The sequence below is a fragment of the Barbus barbus genome (genome assembly GCF_936440315.1).
Source record: "Barbus barbus genome assembly, chromosome: 33".
Taxonomy (NCBI): domain Eukaryota; kingdom Metazoa; phylum Chordata; class Actinopteri; order Cypriniformes; family Cyprinidae; genus Barbus; species Barbus barbus.
The window spans coordinates 2440033-2466362 of record NC_136761.1 but is presented as its reverse complement, the minus strand read 5'-3'; the positions used below and the strand labels follow the sequence as shown (position 1 = coordinate 2466362).

General features: G+C 40.0%; 2 protein-coding genes across 6 annotated transcripts in view; one reads left to right on the top strand and one right to left on the bottom strand.

Annotated features, from left to right (window-relative positions):
* LOC306853459 (transcriptional regulator ATRX-like) overlaps positions 1-10277 on the top strand; it is a 71869-nt gene extending 61592 nt beyond the window's left edge. For all 5 annotated transcript variants that reach the window (XM_079390890.1, XM_079390892.1, XM_079390893.1 and 2 more), the window contains exons 31-35: positions 97-246; positions 2188-2307; positions 4528-4623; positions 5494-5622; positions 7141-10277. In XM_079390890.1, coding sequence (XP_079247016.1) covers positions 97-246; positions 2188-2307; positions 4528-4623; positions 5494-5622; positions 7141-7365 — 720 coding nt within the window. In that variant the 3' untranslated portion in view covers positions 7366-10277. The remainder of the gene's footprint in view (positions 1-96; positions 247-2187; positions 2308-4527; positions 4624-5493; positions 5623-7140) is intronic.
* Positions 10278-11392: 1115 nt separating this feature from the next.
* On the bottom strand, positions 11393-17417 carry LOC306853014 (fibroblast growth factor 16). The gene is made up of 3 exons (XM_079390172.1): positions 17097-17417; positions 14326-14429; positions 11393-12026 (listed from the first exon to the last, which is right to left on the bottom strand). The coding sequence occupies exons 1-3, from the start codon at positions 17356-17358 to the stop codon at positions 11781-11783; spliced, it is 612 nt and encodes a 203-aa protein (XP_079246298.1). The 5' UTR covers positions 17359-17417; the 3' UTR covers positions 11393-11780.
* Between the last annotated feature and the right edge of the window lie 8913 nt (positions 17418-26330).

Below are 26330 nucleotides of genomic sequence, written 5' to 3'. Positions count from 1 at the left end.
GAAATATTGTGATATATTTTTAAGCCCATCCCTATATGTGTGTGTTTTCATGTGGGATGTTGACCCATTTTTCTTTGACTCTTTCCCCTGTCCCAGGATCCTTTCCTGGCAGAACTCCTTCACAGTTACAAAGATCATATCGTCGGCTACCACGAGCATGACTCTTTGCTGGACCACAAGGAGGAAGAGGCACTGAGTGAGGAAGATCGCAAGGCGGCCTGGGCCGAATACGAGGCCGAAAAGAAGGTAACCACACAAGTCCTTCACTATTATATACATGTAATAACAATATTTTCTAATACCAACATATCAATTAGTAAATATAATGGGTTTTTTTTTTCAATATTTCCTTAAAGAAATTCTGTTTATATCTGGCTGTTGCTGATAGCTGTTTAAGGATCTTGATGAGGTTGATGATTATTTCTTTAGTGATGCGCCACACCTGCCAAATAATGTGATTTATGTTCTTAAGAAATTAAGCCACGCTTTAAGGAACACCATGAGAAAGGTCTAACTGTATGCATATGTGCTTACATAAAATTCCTCGAAAGCTTCAAAGATTAGCTCCTTGTAAAACACATAAATAAACAAGCTTTGTTTAGACCTACATAAAACCAGTGGGAGCTACCAAAAAGCTTGTTGCTTGGAAAGTGCTGTTTAGGAGGTAATGGTTCTGCCCAGACCTATTAAAGCACACCTTTTCTGAAGTGTCTAGTTGTTCAGAGAGTCGACTCGTTCCCTTGCATAAACGCAGTCTGTGGGTGCAGATGATGTCCGAGAGCCTGTGTCGTTTTTATATCTAATCCTGGAATCCTTTGTAGTATTCAAACAATCCGAGTCATTGTCTTCAGATTAGAGACTCTTCGCCCTCAGGTCAGCTGCTCATTAGTGACTTGTTGCCTTGTGGGACTCTGACTCTGCAGTTGAATTTAATACAAGTGGCTTCTCTCCATTCAGATTCACTGTAATTGTCCCTTTTGCAGTCACATAATATCTACACCGATTCCCTGCGAAACAGTTCTGCAGTCAACTTTCTCGTTAGTCAACTGCTTTCAGAAAACTGAATCACAAACACTGTCCATCTGACATCAGTGCAAATAGATCTACAGTTAACAAAGTACAGACTGACCCCTTTTCCTTGAACATGTGAAAGTGAACATGGAAAATATCACTGTAGCTTTAGTGCCCAATACAGGAGCTGTATTTGTAGTTATACCTGCTGGGACTCAGTTGTTATATTGAGCATTGAGACATGGGTTTAGATTTGTGTTGTGTGTGTAATTCATACCATACTGACATTTCTAAATTTCATGTTATTTTTTGGCAAGATTATGCTTAAATCAAAGTAATTTCATCAGTGAATCACTTGACCATAGCTATTATATGCAATGAAAAGAATTCACCTGCTTTTGATCATCTCGCTACAGTCATTTGTGTATGTTAAGATTGAAGAGCTTTGTCTAATTTGGTTGCTTAAAATCATTAACTATGTCAGAGCCATTAAAGTGGATTTTAAGCAGTCACTCGCAGTGATTAGAGAGCCCTATCGAGTTCTGCTCAAGATTTAGTTGAAAACAGCCATGCAGCGAGCGTCACATTTTGAAGCCAGATTAAAAGAGGGTCCGTTTAGATGGTCTGCGGCACAGCTGCGATCCACGCCGGCGTCTCTGCCGCACACCTGCTCATGCCAGGTCTGAACACCGGACACTCAGCTGTGGAGTGTGTTTACGAGCTGCATGCACCAAAGACCCAATTAGAGGGTGGGATTGGCCGCATCTGCCTCGGTAGCTCATTTACACACAAACACAGCCATCCTGCTGGCCTTCAGCGGGGGAACGTTCTGTTTAGAGCCGTAAGACAAACACAGCTTGGGCAGGACCCTAACAGAGGTTCACATGGGTGCACATCAGGATTTTTTGGATCCTCCAGCGATCTGTTGGCTGGGAATTATCGTTCAGCGTGCACCTTTGCCAGATTGCAGACAAATCATGTCAAAGTCACAAATCCAAAGTCCAAAGAGCAATGCTTTGATTACCTTGCAGCAAGTGCTAGTGTGATGGAAGGCTGACTCATCTGTCAGGCCCAACCTGATTTGAAGATTATTGATAATTGGGATCTTTTATGTGTCGTAAAATGAAGTTTCTCTGTTTCTTTCCGCCTGATGGACCCGCTCGTCTGTTGTTTCAGGGGCTGTCCATGCGTTTCAACCAGCCGTCCTATTCTCAGATGGGCATGGGAGCAGGACCAAACTCTTACTTCCCCTTCAACGTGGCTGCTTTGGCCTCCATGAGCAACCAACAGTTGGAGGTAAGTAATGAGCTCCACATGCTCTTTTCACATTCTTTCAGCCGGCAGCTAATTGTAACATGCGCCCTCGGGCACCGACATTTGGCTTGTGCTCCGCCAGCTGCTGTTTACTAGGGGTCGGGGGAAAAAATCGTTTCATTTAACTATCGCGATTCTTTTTCAAACGATTTAAAAATCGACTGGTTTTATATTTAATTATTTTACTTTTCCTAAGAGGTGGTGGGGAGAAGTTAGCGCTTTTATTCCAACAGAGGGCGACATGTATAAGTGTGTTTGACCTTGAGCAGACCTATCGGTGTATCAAAGTACTGCGAGAGCGATTCGAAAGCATGCGGAGCCGTCTGCTCTCTGTAGCTCTCGCGGTGCTTTGATGTTATACAACGATCGGTCTTGCAGCGCTGCTGTATTATGGTGCGTTCAAGTCATGTCGGATACATCGTATTTACGTGTTGAACACACGTGAACACCACCACAAAGTCGTTATTGCAAGTGGGAAACTCGAAATTTCTTTAAGCCCAGAGTTTTTGAGTGGGGGGCGTCTCGGTGAAAAAAAAAAAAAAAGTATGCAATGCAATGGATGCAACCAAAGACTATAGATATGCAGCGTCTGACGGTGGATTTGTTGAGATTAATAATGATATATATTTTTTTTTATGTACAATAAAACTATATAAATTACATATACAAAATATTGTATTATTGTATTGCATTTATATAAATTTACATCACCTTCATAAATTGAATAAAAAACACAAAAAACGCAAAAATGCACATTCTTTATTCATCATTTTGTAGATGGAGAGTTTAAAATATCGTTGAATTGTATGTAGAAAAGTTAAATCATCATCTTGTTCCGACCGAAGTGACTTGAACGCACATGAAGTCCTAATGACGACTTGTCAACTAGTAAGTATGAACGTCCCAGGAGGACATGAACACAGCATTAAATGACGTAGTATCCGTTTCAAGCCGGCGCGAGAAAGCAAAACCATGGCGGAGGCAGAGGAGCAAACTTCTTCCGGAAACACTTTGGATTTTACACACTTCCGGGACAACATGACTAAACATTAGAGCTGCACGATTAATCGTTAAAAGTTGGCAATCTCGATTCAAACACCCACACAATCTAATTTATAAATGCGTCTGTTGAATCTTTGAAAAAGTCTTACCGGAAGATTCAGACGCTGCAGACATTTACCATATTTAGGTAAGAAACAGCTTCACAAACAGTCTTTTCAACTACACAGTATTATTTCTGTCTTACAGTCATTCATATAATCACAGAAATACTGGGATGAAAGTTTATAGTTCAGATATAAACATTGATCTCTATGGTAGTGATAAAAATAGAAAAAGTCATTGGTGCTTCAAATAATGATTGTCGATTGTATCATTTCACCACTAGGTGGCAACAAGTGACTCTTAAAAAATGTATTTGTCATTGAATAAATCATTCAAGAGATTTGTTGAAAAACACTGATTCATCCAGACGTTTTTATGAGTGAATCACTGAATCATTCATTCAAACCACTTTTCCATAATTGGTGTATTAAATATATTAAAATGTTTAATAATTAGTTCAAATTGATTAAACACTTTAATTGCAGCAGTCTATTTAAATGTTTGGTTACACATTATTTTTAGTTCAGAATCGTGGGAGAATCATTAATCTATCTGAGACGAACAAAAATCGTGATTCTCAATTTATCCAGAATCGTGCAGCTCTTCTAAACATGACTAAAACAGTATGCAAAGTAACACAGCACTTTATTTTACTCCAGAGAGTACTTTTCTACATTTGACTATTATACTCATGTGCAAGTTCAGGGTTTTGGTGCTTAAAAAGTTTAAAATATACTGTGTATGTAATAAAAATTCAGAAAGATGAGATGCATTGTTATTGTTAATATGCTGTATTTCATCATACAGTCTCTTTAAGGGTATGATCAAGTATTTCCATTGTCTTGTCTTTAATAAGAAAACAAAAATCACAATAAATTGTAATAGTTATATAATCACAATACTCAATTATCGCACTATATATTGAATCGGCACAAAAGTATCGGGATAGCGTTGAATCGGCAGATTAGCATATCATCTTAGCCCTACGGTTTACAAATGCTAGCTATCTCTGTGAAAAAAAAATTTCTTGCAAGGTTTGATTCTTCTCGTCTAGTATTTTCCGTTTCTTCTCACATATCTTTTCTCTCTGTGTTCAAGGATTTGATTAACCAGGGCAGGCAGAAAGTGTTGGAAGCCACTAACGCTCTGAAGTCGGTGCCCAGGGAACCACTGGAGGACATCATCGCGCAGGTGGTGAGTGACAGGAGAGAGGGAGATTCCCTATTTACTGTTAGTGAACATCCCAAAGAGATGCATATCTAAATGTTGCATGCTTTCCTCTCTATAACCAAATAAACACAGCAAATTGACAGCGGTGAGAAAACAGCAGTCAAGAAAGCATCTGATCATGGCGATGGGGATAAGTTTGCCCAGCACTCCAGTCATGTTTATTTATATAACACTTTATACAATATATTGCTTTAAAGCAAGCAGCTTTACAGTAGTAAATATGAAAAAAAGTGTCCGTGTCGCTTTCAGTTAGAATTACAGCTGCAGTTTCTGCTATAAAGCAGTTCTCCAGCGTGTTCAGACTGAACAGAAGAAAAGTTTTTAGATTTTGCTTCCAAGTATATCAGGGCCTTAAAGCTTCAAGTGCAGTGTTGCATATATGGGCTGTTATGACCAATAACTGATGCAAAACACACTTTCCCTGGCAAGACTGAAAATGTACTCAGATTTTTGCCTTGGCAAACACCAATTGCAATGTAGTTGTTGAACCGCTAATGCATAAGTCGTCCCATACATGTTGTGCTACAGACATGAATGAAACTCTGGTTGGGTGATAAAAAGACCAAAATCTATAGACTTACACTGAGACACATATGGACACCAGAATATTATAGAGACTTGAAGATGGGCTCTGTTGACTTGACAACCACATACAACACCTGCATAACAACAAGCCACTATACCCTATAGTTTGCCGTTTCGTCAGTATTAAGCTTGAGATGTTGGACTACGTTCTGAACAACTGCTGAATGTGTTTGTGTGTGTGTGTGATGAGCGTGTAAGTGTTTGTTTGCTGAGGTCTACAGGATGTAACAGGTGTGTTGTTTTTGGCAGTGGAAGGAGAACCCGAGTTTACCCGAGGCCCAGGTTCAGTCCATGGCTCTTGGGAGGCAGGCCGGCTACGAGCTGGAAATGAAACACAGGGAGGCTATTTACCGTGATGTCCTCGGCAAGCAACAAACTGTACGTTTGCTCATCTGTCACTATTTCTGTGAACATTGATCACATTTAAGAGCATAACAAGTTTAAATGTTCCAATATGGCCTTATGTTGTCATTTTAACATAAAAAGGCTGATAAATGTGAGTGCTGCATGCTTTAGTGTAAAAATCCGGCACTGTTTCACGTTCCAAGACTCATAGTTTCAGAGCAGTTCAAAATCAGTGGAAACTGTGCATGTATGCCAAACGATTTCTTATGATCGACTGCTGATAAATTATGGCATGTTTGCTTCATGGTGTTTATGTTGTAAGATGGTTGTAAAAGTGCATATTTTACAATAATACAATAAACTACATCTAGCGTTTAAAAATACAACATTAAATACTAGTAACGGCAAAATAGTCTTTATTTGGTTTTATATCATCAGCAAAATCCTATGTCCATAAACCTCTAATTTGTGTTGCAGTTGTTACTTTTATTAACTTGTGATTTCATCCAAATGTACCTTGTGATTTTGTGATATGGCAAAAAATTACAGTCTAAATTTTTTTTTTTTTTTTTGAGTGATTTTGAACTTATCAACTTGAAGAGTGAACTACTACATGATTGAAGTAACTTGTTCTTTATTAACCCTCTTGTTAAAGAAAGTTCTATTCCAAGTGCAGCACGCATGAAGTTGTCAACATGATGTAAATGTTAAACAAATCTTTTGGTAAATAACTTTGCAGAAAAGATGCATGAACTACAACTATTGTCGTATACATATATGTTCACAAATAATGCAAGGAAAACGCTTTCAAAAAATCTCAAAAGTCAAGGTAATCGAATAGACTAAACGTATAACACCAGTATACTATTATTAACTATAAATGATCTGTAAAAACAATGAACAACTGCTTTCAGCCTGTCACCATGAGGCAACTATCAGACATACAGTAGTAGTTACAGGTTGTTTCACACGCGCTGCTTTTCCACTGTTTTTTCCATGTAAACATGGACACGTTTGACTGTTGCGCTCGCCTCTCTTGCAGCATCTCATCCATGAAACGGCAGTCTAAAAACGTTCACTCCCATCTTCTTGCATGCTTTTCCTCTTCCACTTCTTGCGTCGCATCTTTGTCAACACAAAAGTGCATTCTGTGTGAATGGCGCTTAGCGATATGAGCGCTTCACGTGCGCCGACATGCGGTTGAATCCTTATTTTATCTTTACTGTTATCATTGGAATATTGTCAAAGTGTCTAATTCTGACGTTTGGTAATATTTCTATTCAAAATTGCGATTCGTCTATTTCTAAAAAATAAAATCGTGGCAAAACATTAAATTCGAATGAATCTCTGAAATCTGACAAATCACCCAGCCCTATTGTATTTTCATAAAGACTTTGGATATCAAAATATGCTCTTGATTGTAATCACAGAATGTGGTGCTTTCTGGACGGGTTATATAGTAACACCAGTTCTGTAGCAGACCCTGATATTGCATGACTTTCTGAAGCTACATAAGAGAAAATTAACATCCGATCTCTGTTTCTTCTCCAGCTGATGATGTACGTGCAGAAGGTGATCACCAACCGTAAGGTGCAGGAGCAGCAGATGGCTATGGCGAGACAGGGTCTGCTGCTCAACCAGCTGGCCATGCAGAACGGTCTTACAGGCCCCATAAATCAGATGGACCTGCTGGGGTTGTACCAGCAGCTCGGGGCGCTCCAGGGCCTCCCCTCCCCACAGCTGGGCAAGAACCCGGGCCCGTCTAAGGGCCTGTAGATGCCTCCGCCCCTCGGTGTACACACAGCTGGACTGATACAGCCAGAACACCTTCTTGAGCTCCTCGGTAACGAGAGGGCATTCTGGGACTTTGTTAAAGGGGTTTTTGGCAGTGCAGTTTGTAATTTTGTGTATATAGCCTTAATGTTATTCAAGTTCTTTTTTTTCCCTCTCTCACGTATTTAAGATTGAAGAAGATATTCTCCCCAAATGCTTTTAGGCATTGCAGGTTTCTTTCCCCTTGAATAAGGGCTGTGCATATATAAATAATTATATTGCAAGGAAAACAGCGTGATTGAGGAGGGACCATAGCGTTTCTGTTCTAGAGCCCCCGTAAATACTATCTGCGCTAATATCTTCCTAGTAGTGGATTGTCATCGGTACTGTGCTAGCCAGTGCTCCAGAGACACTGCAGCGGACACCTTAAATGTAACGTCAAGTCAAATGGCCTTATATCAAGCAGCTAGATCTCTTCTAATGTTTTAAAACCCCTTTTTCTAATCTGCTTTTAGGTATTTAAACTTGCTGTTGCTAATCATGCTATGGAATGTCTGTGTTGTTAAAACTGCTTGCTGAATTCCTCCGGACTTTTGTAACATCAGACTTCTCGTTGTAGTGTTGCCTAGCATATTGTTGTGAGAACTGTTCATCATTTCTTTTTTTGTTTATTTCTTTCCGTTTCTTTTCCCCACTTGCATTGGGATCGCAGCTGAGTTGGCACGCGGCGGGAGTTAGATACATGTTTGTGTGGTTTAACTGAAGTTCAAACCTGTTCTGATGATATAATAATGCTAACACTTTCCTGATCAGGTTAGTGCTCAGGCTGTATTGTTCTTTTCTTGGGCACATCTCCACTTTGGATGCTAAACTAGATGTTTTTCATTGGCGACCATAAGCCCTTTGATATCCACAGGGTGTCATTCAGAAATGTAGAGGAACTTTTTCCCCTCCTGAATATGTTCTAATGTTAGCGTATACACCAACAACTTCTGCCATTAATATGATCTGCTACTTAGTATTTAATATCACATTTAAATAAAGTGACCAAAAGGATGAGTTACATGCAGGTCTTGGCTTGTTTTTTTGTGCAGTTTCTGTACAACTACTGGCAAATATTACGATATGTGCATATTATTTGAAATGTCCATGTTTTTTTTAAAGGTTGAATAGAAGTTATTCTGTTTATTCTTAGTTTTAAAATATTTTGTCAAGAAGTTGCTCTTTGCAATTGCTAATGTATCCACTGAACAAAAGTAATGGAATAGTCATGAAAGTTCTAACATTTAAAACTTTTGTATGAATGTTTATATCACATTTATGTTATATAATCTTCAGTTCCACCAGTTTTGAGAATTGTCAAGAATTCCATTTTGTTCCATTTGCTCTCAGTTGGTTCTGCGAGATGCATTGCTTACAGTAGCATGTGTCATGGGTTCTTGAACGATACTTCAAGTTTGAATGCATTATATGGGAACTCTCATGAAATTGACTTACGAGTCAAGGCATATATTGAGTAATCCCCCCTTTCTTTTTATTTAGACTTAACATACATACAGTACCGAACTATATGTTGGCAACCTTGAACTCTAGACTGTGGTTTTACTTATTACTTTTTGCGACAGATGCATACTGGCTAGTCATTTCTTATGCATGTTAAAATGTGCCACTCCCTTCCCATGATGCAGCAGTGCAGTTGACAGTCAGATGAGGTCACCAGAAGACAAGACACTCTTGCCCCTGATTTAAGCCAATACTAGGAAGTTGTGGTTTTGAAGAACTAGCGAGTACTCAAACAGCTACTTGTTATTTTCAGTAAATTAATGAGACTGTATTTGAGATCCATGACAGCAAAACCAAATTTCAGATGCGTTTTCTCTAGAGTCTATCTCCTCCTGTACACCCCATTCAGTCTTTCATCTGCTGTGTCGTTTCTACTGCTTGCTATTATTTTCATGTCTTTAGCTGCCAGGGTTTTTCTCCCCCTCTTTTCCATTCGCCCCCCCACCCCCACCCGAGGGGAGCTTGCATTCACAGCTTGCAGAAAGCTGCCAAAAGAGAAACATTACAACTATTGCAGATGTTGAAATGTTGATCCCATCCTTGGTATGCCCAGATTACCACTCGGCTAGCTTTGCAGCACCGGGCAGCTGTTGCCCCATCTATCCTCCAGTGTTAAAACCTGCTTCCGTTCACATGAACATGCACTATACATATCTGAAAGTATTCGAGCATGCTATTGATCATCTGAGCACGAAACGAGCCAAGCATGCTGTCAGGCGTCGGTGGTGGGTGGGGTTGTGAATGTTTGTAAATCTGGATTGTTCTGTTCGTTTCTGATGATGTAAGTTGACTGAAACCCTATAGAAGTCCATTCAGGGCAACGTCAGTGCTGGTCCAAATCTTCATTCAATCACCAAGGGAGTTGTTTTGTGATGCTGTGATTTTACAATGCATCGGATTCACAAAAAAACTCATTAATAAGTAATAAGTTAATTAATGTTGTTGTTAGGTTTGACGCCCACCAGCACAACACATTCTCTCGTATTGTTTCGCTTTCTGTAGGGCGTTGATTTATGCCTCTACAGACTGCTTAGGGAGAACTTTCCCACAGGTTCCCCGAGCCAAGAGCTGTCTTTTTACATCATCAGCTAACATCCACATCTCTGAAGAGCTGGATTATTCTGTGAATTCTGCTGTGATGTTCTGGAATTTACACTGCACTAGATAAACAACATTTCAAAGACTGATTGACCCCTTACATGAAGATTTTCTGAGAGAGGATATCAAATGTGCTCTACTTTGAAGACAATACGAAGTCAGAATTCACTCTTCCTTCCAAAGAAAAAAGTGTTTGTTTTTGTAACCTTTCATAAAAACATAACTCGATCTGCCTCTGAAGCAGATTTTCTTTGAATACCCTGTTTTACTTGCAAATACGGTACATGATATTATAGATAGATAATATCATGGTTTGCTGATGCCATATCATGTTGACTTAAATAACTAGTGCTCTCACAGCATTTTGTGTTCCTGTGTTGTTTAGCAAAGATGAGCATTCATTCCATGACAGTACCTTGATAAACTATCATAAAAGTTGTATGCAATCAAACTCAATCAGCTCAGTGTTTCTCAGATTTTAATTGGTACAGAGAATCCTTGCAAATATGGTCACCAACAATAAACAATAGCAGGACAATTTTATTGTCAGTCATTCAGGTCAAATGGTTTAGCCCTTCTGTATAATTTCAGTAGAATCTACAGTTCCAATAACTTCAAGTTCATTACAAAATAGAGCCTTTGAAATAAATAAATATATATATTTATAGATAGATTTATAATTATTCTTTATATGTAGAAAATAAATATATTGTACATCTTATAAATAGGTTTGTCCATATTTACACATCTTTCACTTGCATTTCAATAATGTTCCTGACAACCTGAACATTATAAGTCACTCTTAGTCAAATGACCAAAGCCTCTACCGAACCCTTCAGCTAGCACCATGCGTTCGTTTCAGCTAATCACTTTGCTACTGCTGATTAGCTTTTTCTACCAAATTTGTAACGTTTGAACTCTCCTGAACCTTCAAAGGAAGCAGACAGATGTACAGAAGATCATCTGTGTAAGCCCCTTTAGGAAACGGGTGTTTGTTTCCATTAGTATTATAAAGCCTTGTTACTTTTTCACTGTCTCACAATTGATACTTTTTCCATTCAAAGTTGGTATTGTTTCAGTAGAAGCTGGTCATTGTTCTTCAAAGCATCTTTCTCCTTTTAAGTGCCCTTAAAGGTATATTTAATTTGAAAAGCTCTTGCTTTGCATTTGTCCTACAGGAAGGTTGGGGAATACTCCCCATGTCTGTCTTCTTGGTAAGTGCTGCATCATGACCATTCAACATGACTTTGGCCCCAGGGTCGCCAGACTGGGCATGTTGAGTTTTATCTCAACGGTCAAAGGCAGTTTTACTTCCTATGTCAGGTGACAAGTTACACAATAAATTTAGGTTTAGACCCTATTTTTTTTTCCAGTGAGAACATGCCCAAAATGTGGTTCACCTTACAAAAAGTGTCTGAAGAAAGGGTGATTGCATGACATGCATCATGAGGCCCTGAAGTCAAGACCTCTTCCTCAAGACATCTTTTGGCTCCAGCTTTGGATGCAGGAATGTTCCCTCTTCTCTGGTTTAAAACCCATTAAGGAGAGGAAATGGAGCCATCCAGGACACACACGTACTGTTTATCTCAATCACCATTGGAGAGGGCCTCCTCATTTTGGACCAGAACCCAAATATAAACAGCTGTGAGGCGAGAGAAGTAGGGTCTTGTATTTCTTAATGTTCTTCAGCGTCCGTCTTTCCCATCCAGCACCTCTACTGCGCCTCTCCAACACAGCAACTCTGACGGATGCTCTGGTCACCTATGCTGGAACAAGTCTCTGTAGGCTTGGGGTATCTTCTCTATCTCGACAGGTCTGGGCAGAAAATGAGTCAACTTCTGGTGTTTTTTAGTCCTGCCGCCTTCTCGAGGTGAGCCGTCCTTGTTCAGAGCCACGTAATAGTATCTTCCAGTGTCCGCGTGCTTGTAGAGTGTGGATGCATACGTGTTGTACCAGTTCTCCTCGAATTGCTCACGGAAAACGCACTCTGCTGTCAGCTTCTTCTGCAAGGCAGCCAGAAAGAGACAAAAGCATTGTTTTGATTATCTGGAGACAACATGATGCACTGCATTATAATGGAAAGTTACAGGTAAGAATATTGGAAAGATCATGAAAGATGAGCTTCACCTATACCAGGGGTTTCCAGTCCTGCCCTTGGAGGGCCACCTGCCTACAGAGTTTAGCTTCAACCCCAGTTAAATACACCTGAACGAACCAATCAAGGTCTTCGGGATTACTAGAAACATCCAGATAGGTGTGTTGGAGCCAGTTTAAGCTAAACTCTGCAAGAAGATGACCCTCCAAGAGCAGGATTTGGCACTGCTGACCTACACAAACTGTATAAGACAAAATGTAAGATGGGGGGTGTCCAAACCCCGTTCTGGACGACCACCGTCCCGCAGAGTTTGGCTCCAACTTGCCCCAAATCACTTGCCTGGATGTTTCTAGTATGCCTAGCAAGACCTTGATTAGCTAACTCAAGTGTGTTTAATTGGGGTCGAAGCTAAAATCTGCAGGACGGTAGCCCTCCAGAAACAGAATTGGACACCCCTGATGTAAAATGTGAATCAAAGTGGAAAACTGCTTTCCTGCTCTGACCCAGAAACGTCCCAACCAAAATGGTGTGTTCTCTAGCTAGTAATCTTCCCTCTGTCCGTCAAGAGTCCAGTTTAAGTGCATTTGACCACATGTTTAAGAACTAACATGCGCCTCCCATTTCCAGACCTCCAGATGCGCTGGAAAGCATGAGGGTGTGAAGACGTGGTACTGTTTCTTTCTCACAGTGCACAGTTTACCCTTGTCACCATCGCAAAATGTGTGGAGTGGAAACTATCTTGAGGCCAGACAGCAGGTGCTCGCTGCACCAAAGAAGGGAAAGTCATTATGGGCAAGCTTTGCAGTTTACACCCAAAATCATTCTTCAAAACTGTTAACCTTTCTGTCTGCTTCCCCCATGATGCAACAAGCTCTCGCACAAACACAGCAGCTTGAGAGAGTCTGTGTGGGCTGCTACTACTACACCACTGACAGAACTTCATGAGCGATGACTTCGGGTTAAGCAGGTGAACATTCGCTGGCTGAGTACGCTGCTGAGAACAATAGAAGACGTTGGGGCTACATCATGTTTCCTGCCAAAGAACAGTCATGCAGTGGACCAGGTTCAAGTCTTGGTGTCAAGATGATACATTTAAAATTAGTGTTTAAGATAAAGTCAACTTTAAAAGTTCTGTTGAATAGTTTAAACAGTTGGCCAAGCAAATAGAGTAAGACAGAAAAAGTTATCAGCTAAAAGTTTCAGAAAACGGATTCATTTAAAAGTACTGGAATAGCTCTCCAGGAGCTATGAAATTACTGATGGTTTCTATGCCGTTTCAATTAGGCAGGGTGCTGTTTGGATTAAATACTGCTCCATGCACAGGATTTACATAATGTATTAAAGCTAACCACCAGTGATGGTAAACTTATTTGATCTTCATGCAACAGAAATGGACCTTTTAAGTCTGCGCAGTGAACCTAGAAGTCTTCAGGTGATTTGCAGTTCTGCATTTACAGTCTGATTTAATGGGATGTTATCGCATTGCATGTGAAGTCATCTCTCCTTGCTTTAAATAGGTTTGTTTTAACTCAGGATCCACAGAAACTTACTGGGGCCCCCGCTTATTGTCTCTGGAAATCTGATAGCTTGTTTCTCCTGCAAGCATGGCAAAGTCTGCAGAGGGGGAGGCCAGGCGCATTTTCCTATATATGGTTCTCTAGGTTAGCATGCAAAAAGTCAAATACCGCTACATGCTTTTATCTCCTGGTCTCGGTTACAATTAGCACTCCAGCGGAGAAAAGCGCGGTCCTTGCGCAGCACACAGATATGTAAGAAACCAAGAGCACTCAGCTCGTATATCCACGATATGTGGGTGTGTATACGTTACATGCTTCATGTGTCCCTGGAAAATATGTAAATATTTTAAGTATGGAGCGAAATGAAGAGGCAGTTTTTCTTCTCTGAGATCGAGCGTTCTGTCTGAGAGGTTGTTCTCGTGTGGAAAACAAGGTGAGCCACGCACAGACCTCGCTGATCAGAGGTCAGGACTTGCAGCAGTGGAAACACTGCTTGTTTTGTCTGGTTAAGTGTTTTCTTTTTGTACATCTACATCATATGGGGAACAGACTATGAGCTGGTGGGTGGGTTGTCGTTTGCTCCTCATTCCAGCTCTGACTGCATTCCTACTGGAACACTTCATAGAGCAGAACCTTCTGTTGGTGGATATTGTTTGGAGTGTGTGTGAGCACTACAGGGGTTTGACTTACCGACCCATAGAGTTCACCTTTCTCATTCATCCCCAGATAAAGACCAGCGTCCACACCTCGTATGCTCACCAGCCCGACGGCCAGACTGATAAACTCCAGAATACCTGCCACACAACAGCACTCGTCAGACAATGACCAGACGCCTTTACAACTGCAGCACAGCTGTACATTAACAATGCTGTATAGTCGAGTAAGATGTTTTATCTTGCCCCCTTCCCGGCTGAAAGAAAGAACTTAAATTAGCCAAAGGTTGTAGATATGTTAAGCAGGTCTAGCTGGTGTTTTGGCCAACTGGTCTTTCACTTTCATAAACTGATAAATACCCAAATCACCCTAGCCTACCCAACCTGGCCAGACTACCAGCTACCAACTTTGGCTGGTTTGCGTTTTTGTTGTTTTCCACTTACATTAACTTTACATGAAAGTCTTTGGCAGTGCAGTGGCCATTATACCTGTATTCTGTTGTTTTTGTTTCATACAAGGTGTTTACTTTGAGAATTTAGTATTTGAAAGAATTGTCTCACATGTGCCCTTACAAGTAAGCGTTCAGCAGACTAGCATTTAAAAATGTGCCGCAATAAAACCTTAAGGACAGGAAGTTAGTCTTGTCACTAACACTTTGATCATAAGAGCGCGTATGCAACACAAAGCCAATAATCTCTGATATGTTTGTTTAAACTCTTGTTGCTGCTCATGTACTCTCTTTTGAAGTGATTTATATGTATATATATATATATACATATACAAATCAATATTGTGTTAAGGTATATGCATTCGTGTCAATTTTCAGGATACGAGCCCAATCTTGGTCGAAAACCAGCTGTTCACACGCTCTTGATTAAAGACTAAAGCAAAAACTACACCTTTGTGGCTTTTACCACCACCTGGACCAAGTATGTTGTGATTTGGATGCCAAACGACGACACCGAGAACTCTCTGAAGCTGGGTTAAGCAGAAGCACATTTCATATGCGTTTAATCAAAGACACTGCCAGCTTGCAACATTACCGACAAACGACTCGCATTTGCCAGAAGGATGCCAGAAACATGACCGCGGACCACCCAATCCAGTAAAGCATCTGGTCTCGGCCTAAAAACAAGCATTACCACTGGATTCCACAGTGGTCATGCTTTAATTTAGAGCTATTCCTGTTTTCTAAGCGAGGGCTGCACCTGCACAATGATTACGGATCAGAGCAATGCAAAAAATCCTTGTGTCTGGGCTCTGCTATCATTTGTTTATCATTGTAATACCAAGCACTACTTGACTGATTTATTAGCGCTGTAATTAGTAGTGTCTGTGCCTGTGTCGGCTGGGGTCCTTTGAACATGTTTTCAGAGAAAAACAGCCTCATGCTGTGAGCTTGTTTTCCACTGCAGCGAAGCACCTGCGTCCCTTGACCCTGCGCTGGAGTTCGCCGAGGGCAATTCGAGTGTATGACTGAGAGATATGCTGCTCTTGCCTAATGGGAGGATTGATATACAGTGGTACCAAAAAGTACCTGGATGACTAAACCACTGAATGTCATTGAATTAAATAGCAAAACATTGACGCAAGTGTCATCTGCGCTCAAACGCTCCAGATTTTCTTAAACTAACATTTCTTAGTCATTTTGCTTTGGCATTAGTCGGTGTTGTGGTGAGTTTCTCAAGCAGAATTATTGTATTTATTTATTTAACGCTATATTGTTTTATTTCAAATCTAACAAACCTTTTCTCTTTTTTTTATCCTTTTAATGATTTGTGCTACAAGGGTCATTGTGCTTAGGGTTATTTTGTTACGAGATGCAAGTACTTGAGATGCCTGTATATGGTGTGTAGATTCCATAAGACATGGGAGGCACAGCCCCCAATAATCAAAGTTTTAAAGAAAGGTTCCTGCTTCTTGTACCCCCTAAATGCAGATCTGCTTCACTTGAAATCCAAGCCTAGATCTACAGCCCTGAATTCTGCCCAAGTTATGCACACAAGTTATGTCTTGTGCATACAATTACAAAATGAAAGACAATTCGATCTGGCAAACTGAACATTTTAAAATATATATTTTTTTTAACTTTATATTGAAGAAGCAATCAGTTGCCTATTACAGATTTCTCTGGAGTTTTCTAAGTGAATAAAAGTTAATCAGCATGTCATGCACTCACAGCAAACTGACTGATTGGCTGATGCTGCACTCATTGAATCTGCATTTTGGACACCATAAACAGGTGCATTTTTATATGTTTGTGTGCATATACATAATTTATGCATATATGCATACTGCGTGCATACATAACCATATTTTGAGAACAAATTTGTACTCTGATGGTATGTGAATAAATTAAAAATACACTTTTTTTTTTTTTTCTTTTTTAAATGCAGAAATTTTTAGGTAGGTTAGTATAACTAGTAATATATAAAAACAGTATAAGGCTATGCAGTGCCCCCATTTAGATAAACGTGTGAGTAAATATCAGCATTATTTTTTGTCCAGTAAACACCTTGAAGTGTCCTGACCTTGAGACTTGAGTTCATTTTAAACTCTGCTACCCTTGTTGCTTATATGAAGGCGTTAAGATATCACATTGTAAACACATTTTAAAGTATATTACGTTATCTTGAGATGGCACAATGCAGTTTATAAATATGCTTTTTTTTTTTTCAAAAAAAAGAAAAAAAGGCAGCCTTCCACAGAATGACCAGGTGCGCTAACGCGCCTGTGATGCCCAAACCCGCTGACTGACGGGTGGCTGGATTGACGAACGAATGAAAGGGTGGATAGAGAGCTCTCACCGAATCTGCTGTGGTCCTGTCTGGTTCCGTGCACCGTCCCGTTGGGAAATATCTCCAGCTGGAAGCCGGTGCGGCAGTAGAGCTGTCTCCTGCGCAGGATGCCCTTCAGGTGGCCAAAATCCGTGAGCGACCCGCGCTGCAGTCTACCCTCAATCAGACCCAATCTCTCATTCAAACCATCCGCCAGAGGCACATTCCCTAATGCTGGAAAAGCCTGCAAATCCAGATCGATGCTCCCGAGAAATCCAGCCACCTCTGCCATGGCGAGCAAACTTTGCGTGTTTAGAGAGCGGAGAGGAGAGAGACGCTCTTTTCATCCGTGATCAGACTGAACGAGTCATTTATATAGACATCCATATCCTCCCCGAGCCACGCCTGGATGACATCCCTGCTGCTTCACCTTCAGCATGTCAACGCAGAGCTTCTGCTCCAACTTTCAGACCTGATGCTGCTGTCTGTGGCGGATCGTTCAGTTAAAGCGCAAGTGAGTCTGAAGTCTGCGTGTGCGTAAAATAGCGCTCAGCCGGCAACGCTGACAAAACACCGAAGCTACGCAGTGCGTAAAGTTCTCCTGACTGCGTGTCTGTGTTTTATTGCTGTAATCGCAGTCTCTCTCACCGCGCCGCTGTGAGTCACTAGAGGAGTTTAGGGCTGCGTCTCAGACTCTAATGAGCTGCCTGCCTCTCTAGACTGCATTTCTTTTGGGTATCACTGGCACTTGCAGCAACTTGTAACACAGTGAACGGCGTGTCTAGCCTCATTTTGCGTATCGTAGGTGCGTGCAGTAACCTGTAACAGTGAGATGCCTTCCTTGGTTTGTGCAACATTTTTGGGGATGGCAGGTGGTTGCAACAGTCAAAACCCAGTGAACTGCCTATCTAGACAACATAATTGAGTTTTATGGGCATGTGCAACTTTGTGAGTTAGCAGCATTGTATCCAACAATAACTCTCTAAAGCCTGACATATGAAATAATAGTCAGTAAAATGTTTATAAGTCAGATGAAATTTAGATAATTTGTAATGTAAATGAATGAGATCTTTATAAGAATGTAGCAGGCTGCATACATGAAATTATATAAATATCAACTGTCCCTTTATATCCCACAATAATGTATTGGTAAGATATTTAAATGATTGGTTTTAAGATATGTTTTACATATAAAGCAATGCAATACAATAACTGAGATAAATGTTTAGTTGCCATAGTCCAGTAAATGTTCAACTTGAAATATTGCTAACAATTTAAAAGTTATGACTTTTAAAAGGTCTGAAAGGTTGAGGTTTGTACAGTTATAGGCCTTTTACTTGCTAAAAAAGTCTGAACTATCAGTCAAGATGACAGAAGTTATCTAATAAGTTCTGTGCAATTGATTTTTCTGCAATGTTTTGATCATGTTGCAATTTGCATATCAAGTATGGTATAGGGTTAATATAATATATATATGATTATATATAATTTTAGGGCATCATAGGCATGATATTGTGTGTACCACTATTTGGCAATTAAAGGCTGTTTTGCACAGTCTGAAAGCTGCATGAACATCAATAGAGAGCTGCCTACCTAAATCTAATTTTTAGGCATCACATTTGTGTGTATTTCTGGGCTTTAGAAGAATATTTTGAACTTGAATTTTGAAACCAAAAAAAAAAGCACACATGCCTAAAATCACTGTTTAATAAGCCACTTCACTGGATTTTGAAGTTGCTGCATGCAAGTGACGCCCGAAGATGCTGTCTAGGTAGGCAGCTCTGTAGGTATTGAGACACAGCCTCAGTCTGAGGTTTTCATAGATTTCCTTTCTCCACCTCCCCTGTGCAAGCAGGTGTTTCCTCCTCCTCTCCAGACCAGCTGTTGGATATCTACTGCAGAAATTAAAGGAGCAAAGAAATACAAAAGGCTGATGATGTATTTTATTAAACCTGAGCTGTGCAGGGAATGCATGGCAGACGGAATTTCATAAAATGTGAAATGTATGCGTCAAACAAAATGGGAATGAGAAATAATACCAGATGACCACAAACTTCATATGGGTTCTTCTGTAGGAAATGATGCATGCTGAGTGCTGCCAGAGGAGATCTGCAAACCATGTGTACCTCACAAATCAAGAGCAGGGTTGCATCTATAAAACACATCTCTGATGTGTCCGACACGCTCATAAAGATGTGGCTTGTCAAATATCTGCTCTGTGTTTAATGTCTGAATAGTTAAAGGTCAGTGTTGTTCTTATGTTTCATTCACAAAATAAGGACTATTGATATGAGTTATGTCTTTTGATACTCGGATAGAATGCTATTAATTTACAGCATATTTGCTGTGAATCACAGGTTTAAAGCATTCCAGTTTTTTTAATTGGAAACCTGTGCAATCAGATACATTCAGTCTCTCTCTCTCTCATTATTAGAATATACAGGTCCCTATTTGCATTTGTCTATTTGTATGTTTTTTTTTTCATTTTATGCACATTATTTTTTACTTTTATGAAGGTGCAATGAGTAAAAAAAAATGTTTTAGAACATTTGTCAAGCAATCAGAATCAAGCATTCAACAGCTCCATAGTATAAGCGCTATCATGTGATACATGTGCATATGTTTCTCACTGTTTTACACTCAATTGCCGACTGAATCAAAATGTTTTCCCCAAATCTCAGCTATCCTGACTGAAAGTGTAATGGACAATGTTTTTTGAAGTTCAAGCATTATCTCATCAGAAACTGGTTTTCAGAAGTGGTGCCAGTCTCACATTGGCTAAAATAAAACAAAAAAAAGCATCACCATATTGAATGAACCCTGTGAGAGAGAGCCGTAGTTTATCTTCAGCCCAGAGGGAGTGATAACTGCAGGTGGTCTATGGTGTGAGTGCACTGCTGCCTCATGCTTTGAGCATTCACATGCACACCTCATCCAGTCATTTGCACAGGAACCGCTTGCGAGAACTCAGCGGGTTGCATTCTCTGTGTTAGCTGTAAAATTTAGAACTTGTGAAATTTAGATTCCTGTTTTTTTTTGGTTTCCTTTTTTAAAAAATCTATAAGGACATCTGTTGCTGGTCAGCTATATTTTATAGTTGACATGTTTGATTTATGAGTGAGTGTAGAAAATGTTCCCATATGCTCCGGGGACATATAGGGAAGATAACGACCTCAAGATCACGCCTCATGCTCCAGCGCCTCTCTCACTCTTCACGGAGAATAAAGTCATGAATTTGTGTCAGTATCTTATTCAGTCAGTATATATTTGGTATTTTAGATATTTTCATTTTCAGTCCCGCAGATTCTTGCTCTCGCTCTCTTAAAGGTTGCACCAGTATCCTCCACCAGCTTGTTAAACTTTTATTTGTATGGCATGTAAGATATAATCAGTTGCTTGTCTCTTCAGGTATGCCGGAACTAATTCAACACCTTTTAGAAGTGGCCAAGACTTCACCATGTATTCAGGAGTTAAAACATCTATAACTGAGGTTTAGAGAAGTCCTCTGCTTAATCTGACTTGTGTTGCAGCCTAATTAAACCATGCCATGCTGGTTCATCTGGCCAGAGGAGAACTTGCCACCGAATGAGGTTTTTTCTCCATTTTCTGTCACTGATGGAGTTTCGGTTCCTTGACGCTGTCGCCTTTGGCTTGCTTAGTTGGGGACGCTTGACTGATTGCACAGATACTATTGGAAGAGAGCTGAAAGATGACATCACTGAATCATGAACTGACTTTAACTGAAATATTAAAGGGTTAGTTCACCCAAAAATGAAAATTAGCCCATGATTTACTCACCCTCAAGGCATCCTAGGTGTATATGACTTTCTTCTTTCACACAAATCCAATCGGAATTATATTAAAAAATATCCTGGCTCTTCCAAGCTTGACAGTGAATGGGTTTTTCTGTTTAACAGTCCAAAATACTGTCCAATAAAGCACATCCATCCATAATAAAAAGTGCCTCTGGGGGGTGAATAAAGGCCTCCTGTACAGAATCCAAAGCCACTAGAAGACAAGCCTGCAACCTTTAACCAAAAAAGTGTAACGGTTAATGCTAATGGAAAGGAGACTTGAGGCCTTTTTTGTTTTGAATGAATGTCAATGGAGGAGAGGCTTCAGTACGCTGAATAAACGGCTTTTTAGAGGAAACAGCTCATCATTTAATGAATCAACAGCGTATCGGCTAATCTTCAACCTGTTGTTTCACGCTACACAATACTTTTGGATTGAAATATTTTTAGAGTTTACACCAAAAAATGCTGTTCTATAGAGAAGTCACTGATTTTTTGCGACAGGTGGGATTCAGCTTACGGCGCTTCTCATTCATTCCTATGGTATCTGTGACCGACGACTGAGTGTCACACAAGCCTGACTGAAATTCAATGACGTCAAGGCTGTAATGTGATTGGGTATTAAGGCACACATGATCCAAATTGACCATTATGCTTTCTCCAATAGTAAGGATGCAGACCCTCTCAATAGAAAGATAATCTCTGGCAAATTGATGCGTTTTTGTAAGAAAAATATCCATATTTCAAACGTTAGAAACTATTATCTCTAACTTCCGCATACATCCTATGTCATCTGCCGGAAAGACAGTCTCTCGTGAACGTGCATACAACAGTTAGTTAAAACGGTTAAACTGTACGAATTTAGAGAAAAGTGTTTATAATGTATTAAATATGGATACTTTTCTTACAAAAATGTATTGATTCACTACAGGAGCCCTTTATTGACCCCCCTCGGAGCCGTGTGAGGCACTGTTTATTATGGATGGATGCACTTCTTTTGGACTGTTGAACGAAAGCTTGAAAGGGCCAGGACATTTTTAAATATAACGCTGATTGGATTCGTCTGAAAGAAGAAAGTCACCTAGGAAGCCTTGAGGGTGAGTTGGGGGAGATGGGCTACTTTTCATTTTTGGGCGAACTAACCTTTTAACTATTTGTTATAGTCCTCTTGCATTATTGACCAAATATTTTCCTGTTTGACACTGTAAAGCTGCTTTGACACAATCAGTATTCTATAAAGCACTATAGAAATGAAGGTGACTTGATTTTGGAACACAATGATCCAGAACAGCAATCCAACAGGTTTAATTAAAAAGGATATAGTACTATAACTAAGGATTTTCAACATACACTATATGGACAAAAGTATTGGGACCTCCCTTTCTAATGAATAGGTTTGAGTACTTTTGTTATTTCCATGAGAACAAATCTTAATGTTTAAGCATATAATGTTATTCTAGGGAATTGTGTGCTTCTAATTTTATACAGTTTCTACTTCTAACAGTTTAGACAGGACCCCTTTCTGTTCTAACATGACAATGCTTCTCTGTATAAGGCAAGAAATTATTGATTCAGTGAGTGTGGAAGAACTTGACTGGTCTGCAGAAAGCCAAGTCCTGATCCCAGCTGAACACGTCTGGTGTGACTTTAAATGCAGACCTTGAGCCAAAAACTCATCACCAAACACCAATGACTTGTATAGACACTATATGGACAAAAGTATTGGGACACCCCCTTCTTTACAACAGAAAAAGGCACTTCCAAAACTGTGGCAACAAAGATGGAAACATAATTCATGTATTTAAAAACTGTATTTCCATCTCTGTTGCAACAGATTTGGAGTCTAAAATGACTGTACCCATACTAAAGGAAAGTACTCATGGGAATGACTAAAGTAGTCAAATCTGTTAAGTAGAATGTGGTGTCCCAGTACTTTTGTCCAGTGTATGCAAATGTGGGCTTGGTCTGGGTCTGGGACGGTCCACTATTATTAGTCTGGGTCTGGAGTTTGGGTTTTAACAGGTCTTGCTCTGGGTGTTTGGAGGTCTGGTTGGAGTTTTGGTCTGGGCTTTAGGGGCTCTGCTGTTGGTCTGGTTCTGTCCTTTGGAGGTTTCTTGGCTCAACTCCATTCTGGTGATGGCACATCGGACTCTTCGTAAAGTGTTTAAATCAGACAAAGCGAAAGCACCTCTGTTCCCGCGTATGATATCATCTGTTCTTATTTTACTCGTGTCCAGTGCGGCGCAGAAAAATGATCCGTGCAGCGAGCTGTTTGCAGAGCTGGATTCTGTGTTATTTTTTTTCCATCACTGAGACATAACAGGCTGGGTCTCTTCTTTCATGCAGGTGGTCCTCCAACTTCAGTCAAGGGCGAGAGGCTCGTAGAACCGCAGCTGAGAGAAGACATGGACAGATGCATGCGAATTTAGGTAATGGTGTTGTGTTTCAGCCTTTGCTTGGCTTGGCCTTCCCTAGTAAAGATAGTGTTAATTAATTTGTTTGCTTTGCCTTAAGCTCTAACGAATGGGGCTCTCCAGGCCTTGAGGAGCCATCAGTGGTTGAGGAATGCTGTCTAAAACCAACATTTGTTATACAAATTAGTTTCATATGCTCCAGGTACAGGACTGAGGGGGGAAAACCACCACCCCCATATTGCTGCCCCTCGGCCACTGTTCCCACTTGTACTCCTTTATCCACTTGAGTCTTTTTATATGCTGTGGCCACTTGGCAATTTGTGTTATTTTTTTATGTTAATTTTTCTGTTCCTAACACGGTTTGCCCAATTTTCTTTCAATGTCAAGACCAATTTAGGCAAATTGACTTCCATTGAACCAGACAGTGAGGTTGATTTTGCTTTGATTGGCAGATTTAAGTGATCATCAGATTCCTAGACTGATGACTTCATGATCACGATGTATTTCAATCAGGTTGTTACAGGGCAGATAAATTGTGAGGTCTGCATTTTCCATGGCGCACAAGCATCTCGCTTCACGGAATGTTCGATATTCATGGAATGACTGGTACAACAGATAAATTCACAGTTGTGAGAAAATATCGGCTGGATCGCCTTCAAATTCTTTCTTCACAGCGTTCCTGGAAACGCCAAACGTGTCCTTTAAAGTAACGCAGCCAGTGTGTGACTGTGTTACTCCAGAGCTGCTTATTTTTGATGCGACCGTCTCTATGCATGATCATGTGCAATTGACTCATTCCAAGCAAGAGTGTTTTTCTTGCTCAAACACAGAGCAGAAATGTGCCGTTAAACAGATGTTAGGAGCCCTTTGTAGAGTCCTGGCACACATCCAGACTCTACCTATCTTCACAACTATTTACATGGTAATCCAGCTGGTCACTCCCTCTGTTTCTGTTTCTCTCTCTCTCTCTCACTCTCTCTGTAACTGTTTGCCTTATTCAGGCTCTTTCATCAATTGGAAAGCATTTCTGTTTTAAAACTGTCAAATATCACATCAAACCCTATCTGTAAACTATCTGTATGTTATCCACTAATTACTAGGCACAGACAGAAACTTTAGTCTCATATGGTTCCAAACCTATATGCTGCCACTTTTTCTGTGGAACACAAAAGGAGAACTTTTCAAGAATCTTCACACTTGGTGAGACAAACACACTAAACTTTATAAACTTAAGGATTAGTTCCCAAAATGAAAAGTCATCATTCACTCACCCTCATGTCATTCCATTACTCGAAAATTCAATGAATATTTTATAAATTAATGATTGCTAAATGATTTCTGTCCCTCCATTGAAAGTTCTACTATTCCACCAGTTCATTCCACCCAAAAAAATATTTAAAAAAATGTGTGCATATAAAGAGCACATTACAGGCAAGAACCTCATTTGTTCGCACTCATCAATCAAACACGTTTGAACTGCTGTTTACCTTTTTTTTATTCTCTACGTATATGCATTGATTAAGGAATTAATTATATCTGTTTAAAACGATTATTTTCTTTTACAAACTCTTTTTGAAATGTGTTTGGTGGAATTGGCTTTCAGTGGAGGGACATAATTCTCTTATTAATAATTTCTTATGTCTGTTCAATATAATCGAAAGTCTTCTTATGGATCTGGAATGACATGAGGTGTAACAGTAAATGACAGAATTTTGATTTGGGGCTTGAACTAACACTTTAAGTCACTTGTCACTGAAAATCTTGCCCTCCAAATCAAATGTGCTGCAAGTTGGACATTAATGAAATCAAACACTTTTCTATCTCGTATGTCTAGAGACCAAACACCATTGACACCATATCTGATGTGATAATCTTGGTTTGAGAGCTGCATTTGATATATATATATATACATATACAGAATGACGTTCTGACAGAATTTTTAATTACAACCCGAATTCCGGAAATGTTGGGACGATTTTTAAATTTGAATAAAATGAAAACTGAAAGACTTTCAAATCACATGAGTCAATATTTTATACAAACCCGATTCCAAAAAAGTTGGGACACTGTACAAATTACGAATATAAAAAAGGAATGCAATAATTTACAAATCTCATAAACTTATATTTTATTCACAATAGAATATAGATAACATATGAAATGTTGAAAGTGAGACATTTTGAAATGTCATGCCAAATATTGGCTCATTTTGGATTTCATGAGAGCTACACATTCCAAAAAAGTTGGGACAGGTAGCAATAAGAGGCCGGAAAAGTTAAATGTACATATAAGGAACAGCTGGAGGACCAATTTGCAACTTATTAGGTCAATTGGCAACATGATTGGGTATAAAAAGAGCCTCTCAGAGTGGCAGTGTCTCTCAGAAGTCAAGATGGGAAGAGGATCACCAATTCCCCCAATGCTGCGGCGAAAAATAGTGGAGCAATATCAAAAAGGAGTTTCTCAGAGAAAAATTGCAAAGAGTTTGAAGTTGTCATCATCTACAGTGCATAATATCATCCAAAGAGTCAGAGAATCTGGAATAATCTCTGTGCGTAAGGGTCAAGGCCGGAAAACCATACTGGATGCCCGTGATCTTCGGGCACTTAGACGGCACTGCATCACATACAGGAATGCTACTGTAATGGAAATCACAACATGGGCTCAGGAATACTTCCAGAAAACATTGTCGGTGAACACAATCCACCGTGCCATTCGCCGTTGCCGGCTAAAACTCTATAGGTCAAAAAAGAAGCCATATCTAAACATGATCCAGAAGCGCAGGCGTTTTCTCTGGGCCAAGGCTTATTTAAAATGGACTGTGGCAAAGTGGAAAACTGTTCTGTGGTCAGACAAATCAAAATTTGAAGTTCTTTTTGGAAAATTGGGATGCCATGTCATCCGGACTAAAGAGGACAAGGACAACCCAAGTTGTTATCAGCGCTCAGTTCAGAAGCCTGCATCTCTGATGGTATGGGGTTGCATGAGTGCGTGTGGCATGGGCAGCTTACACATCTGGAAAGGCACCATCAATGCTGAAAGGTATATCCAAGTTC

Bases quoted from the DNA above. Each gene is read 5' to 3' on its own strand.
- LOC306853014 (XM_079390172.1), bottom strand. From the start codon at position 17,358: ATGGCAGAGGTGGCTGGATTTCTCGGGAGCATCGATCTGGATTTGCAG. The intron at 14,430-17,096 runs GTGAGAGCTCTC...GTTGTGTGGCAG, and splicing joins ACAGGACCACAGCAGATTCG to GTATTCTGGAGTTTATCAGT. The intron at 12,027-14,325 runs GTAAGTCAAACC...GCTGCCTTGCAG, and splicing joins AAGGTGAACTCTATGGGTCG to AAGAAGCTGACAGCAGAGTG.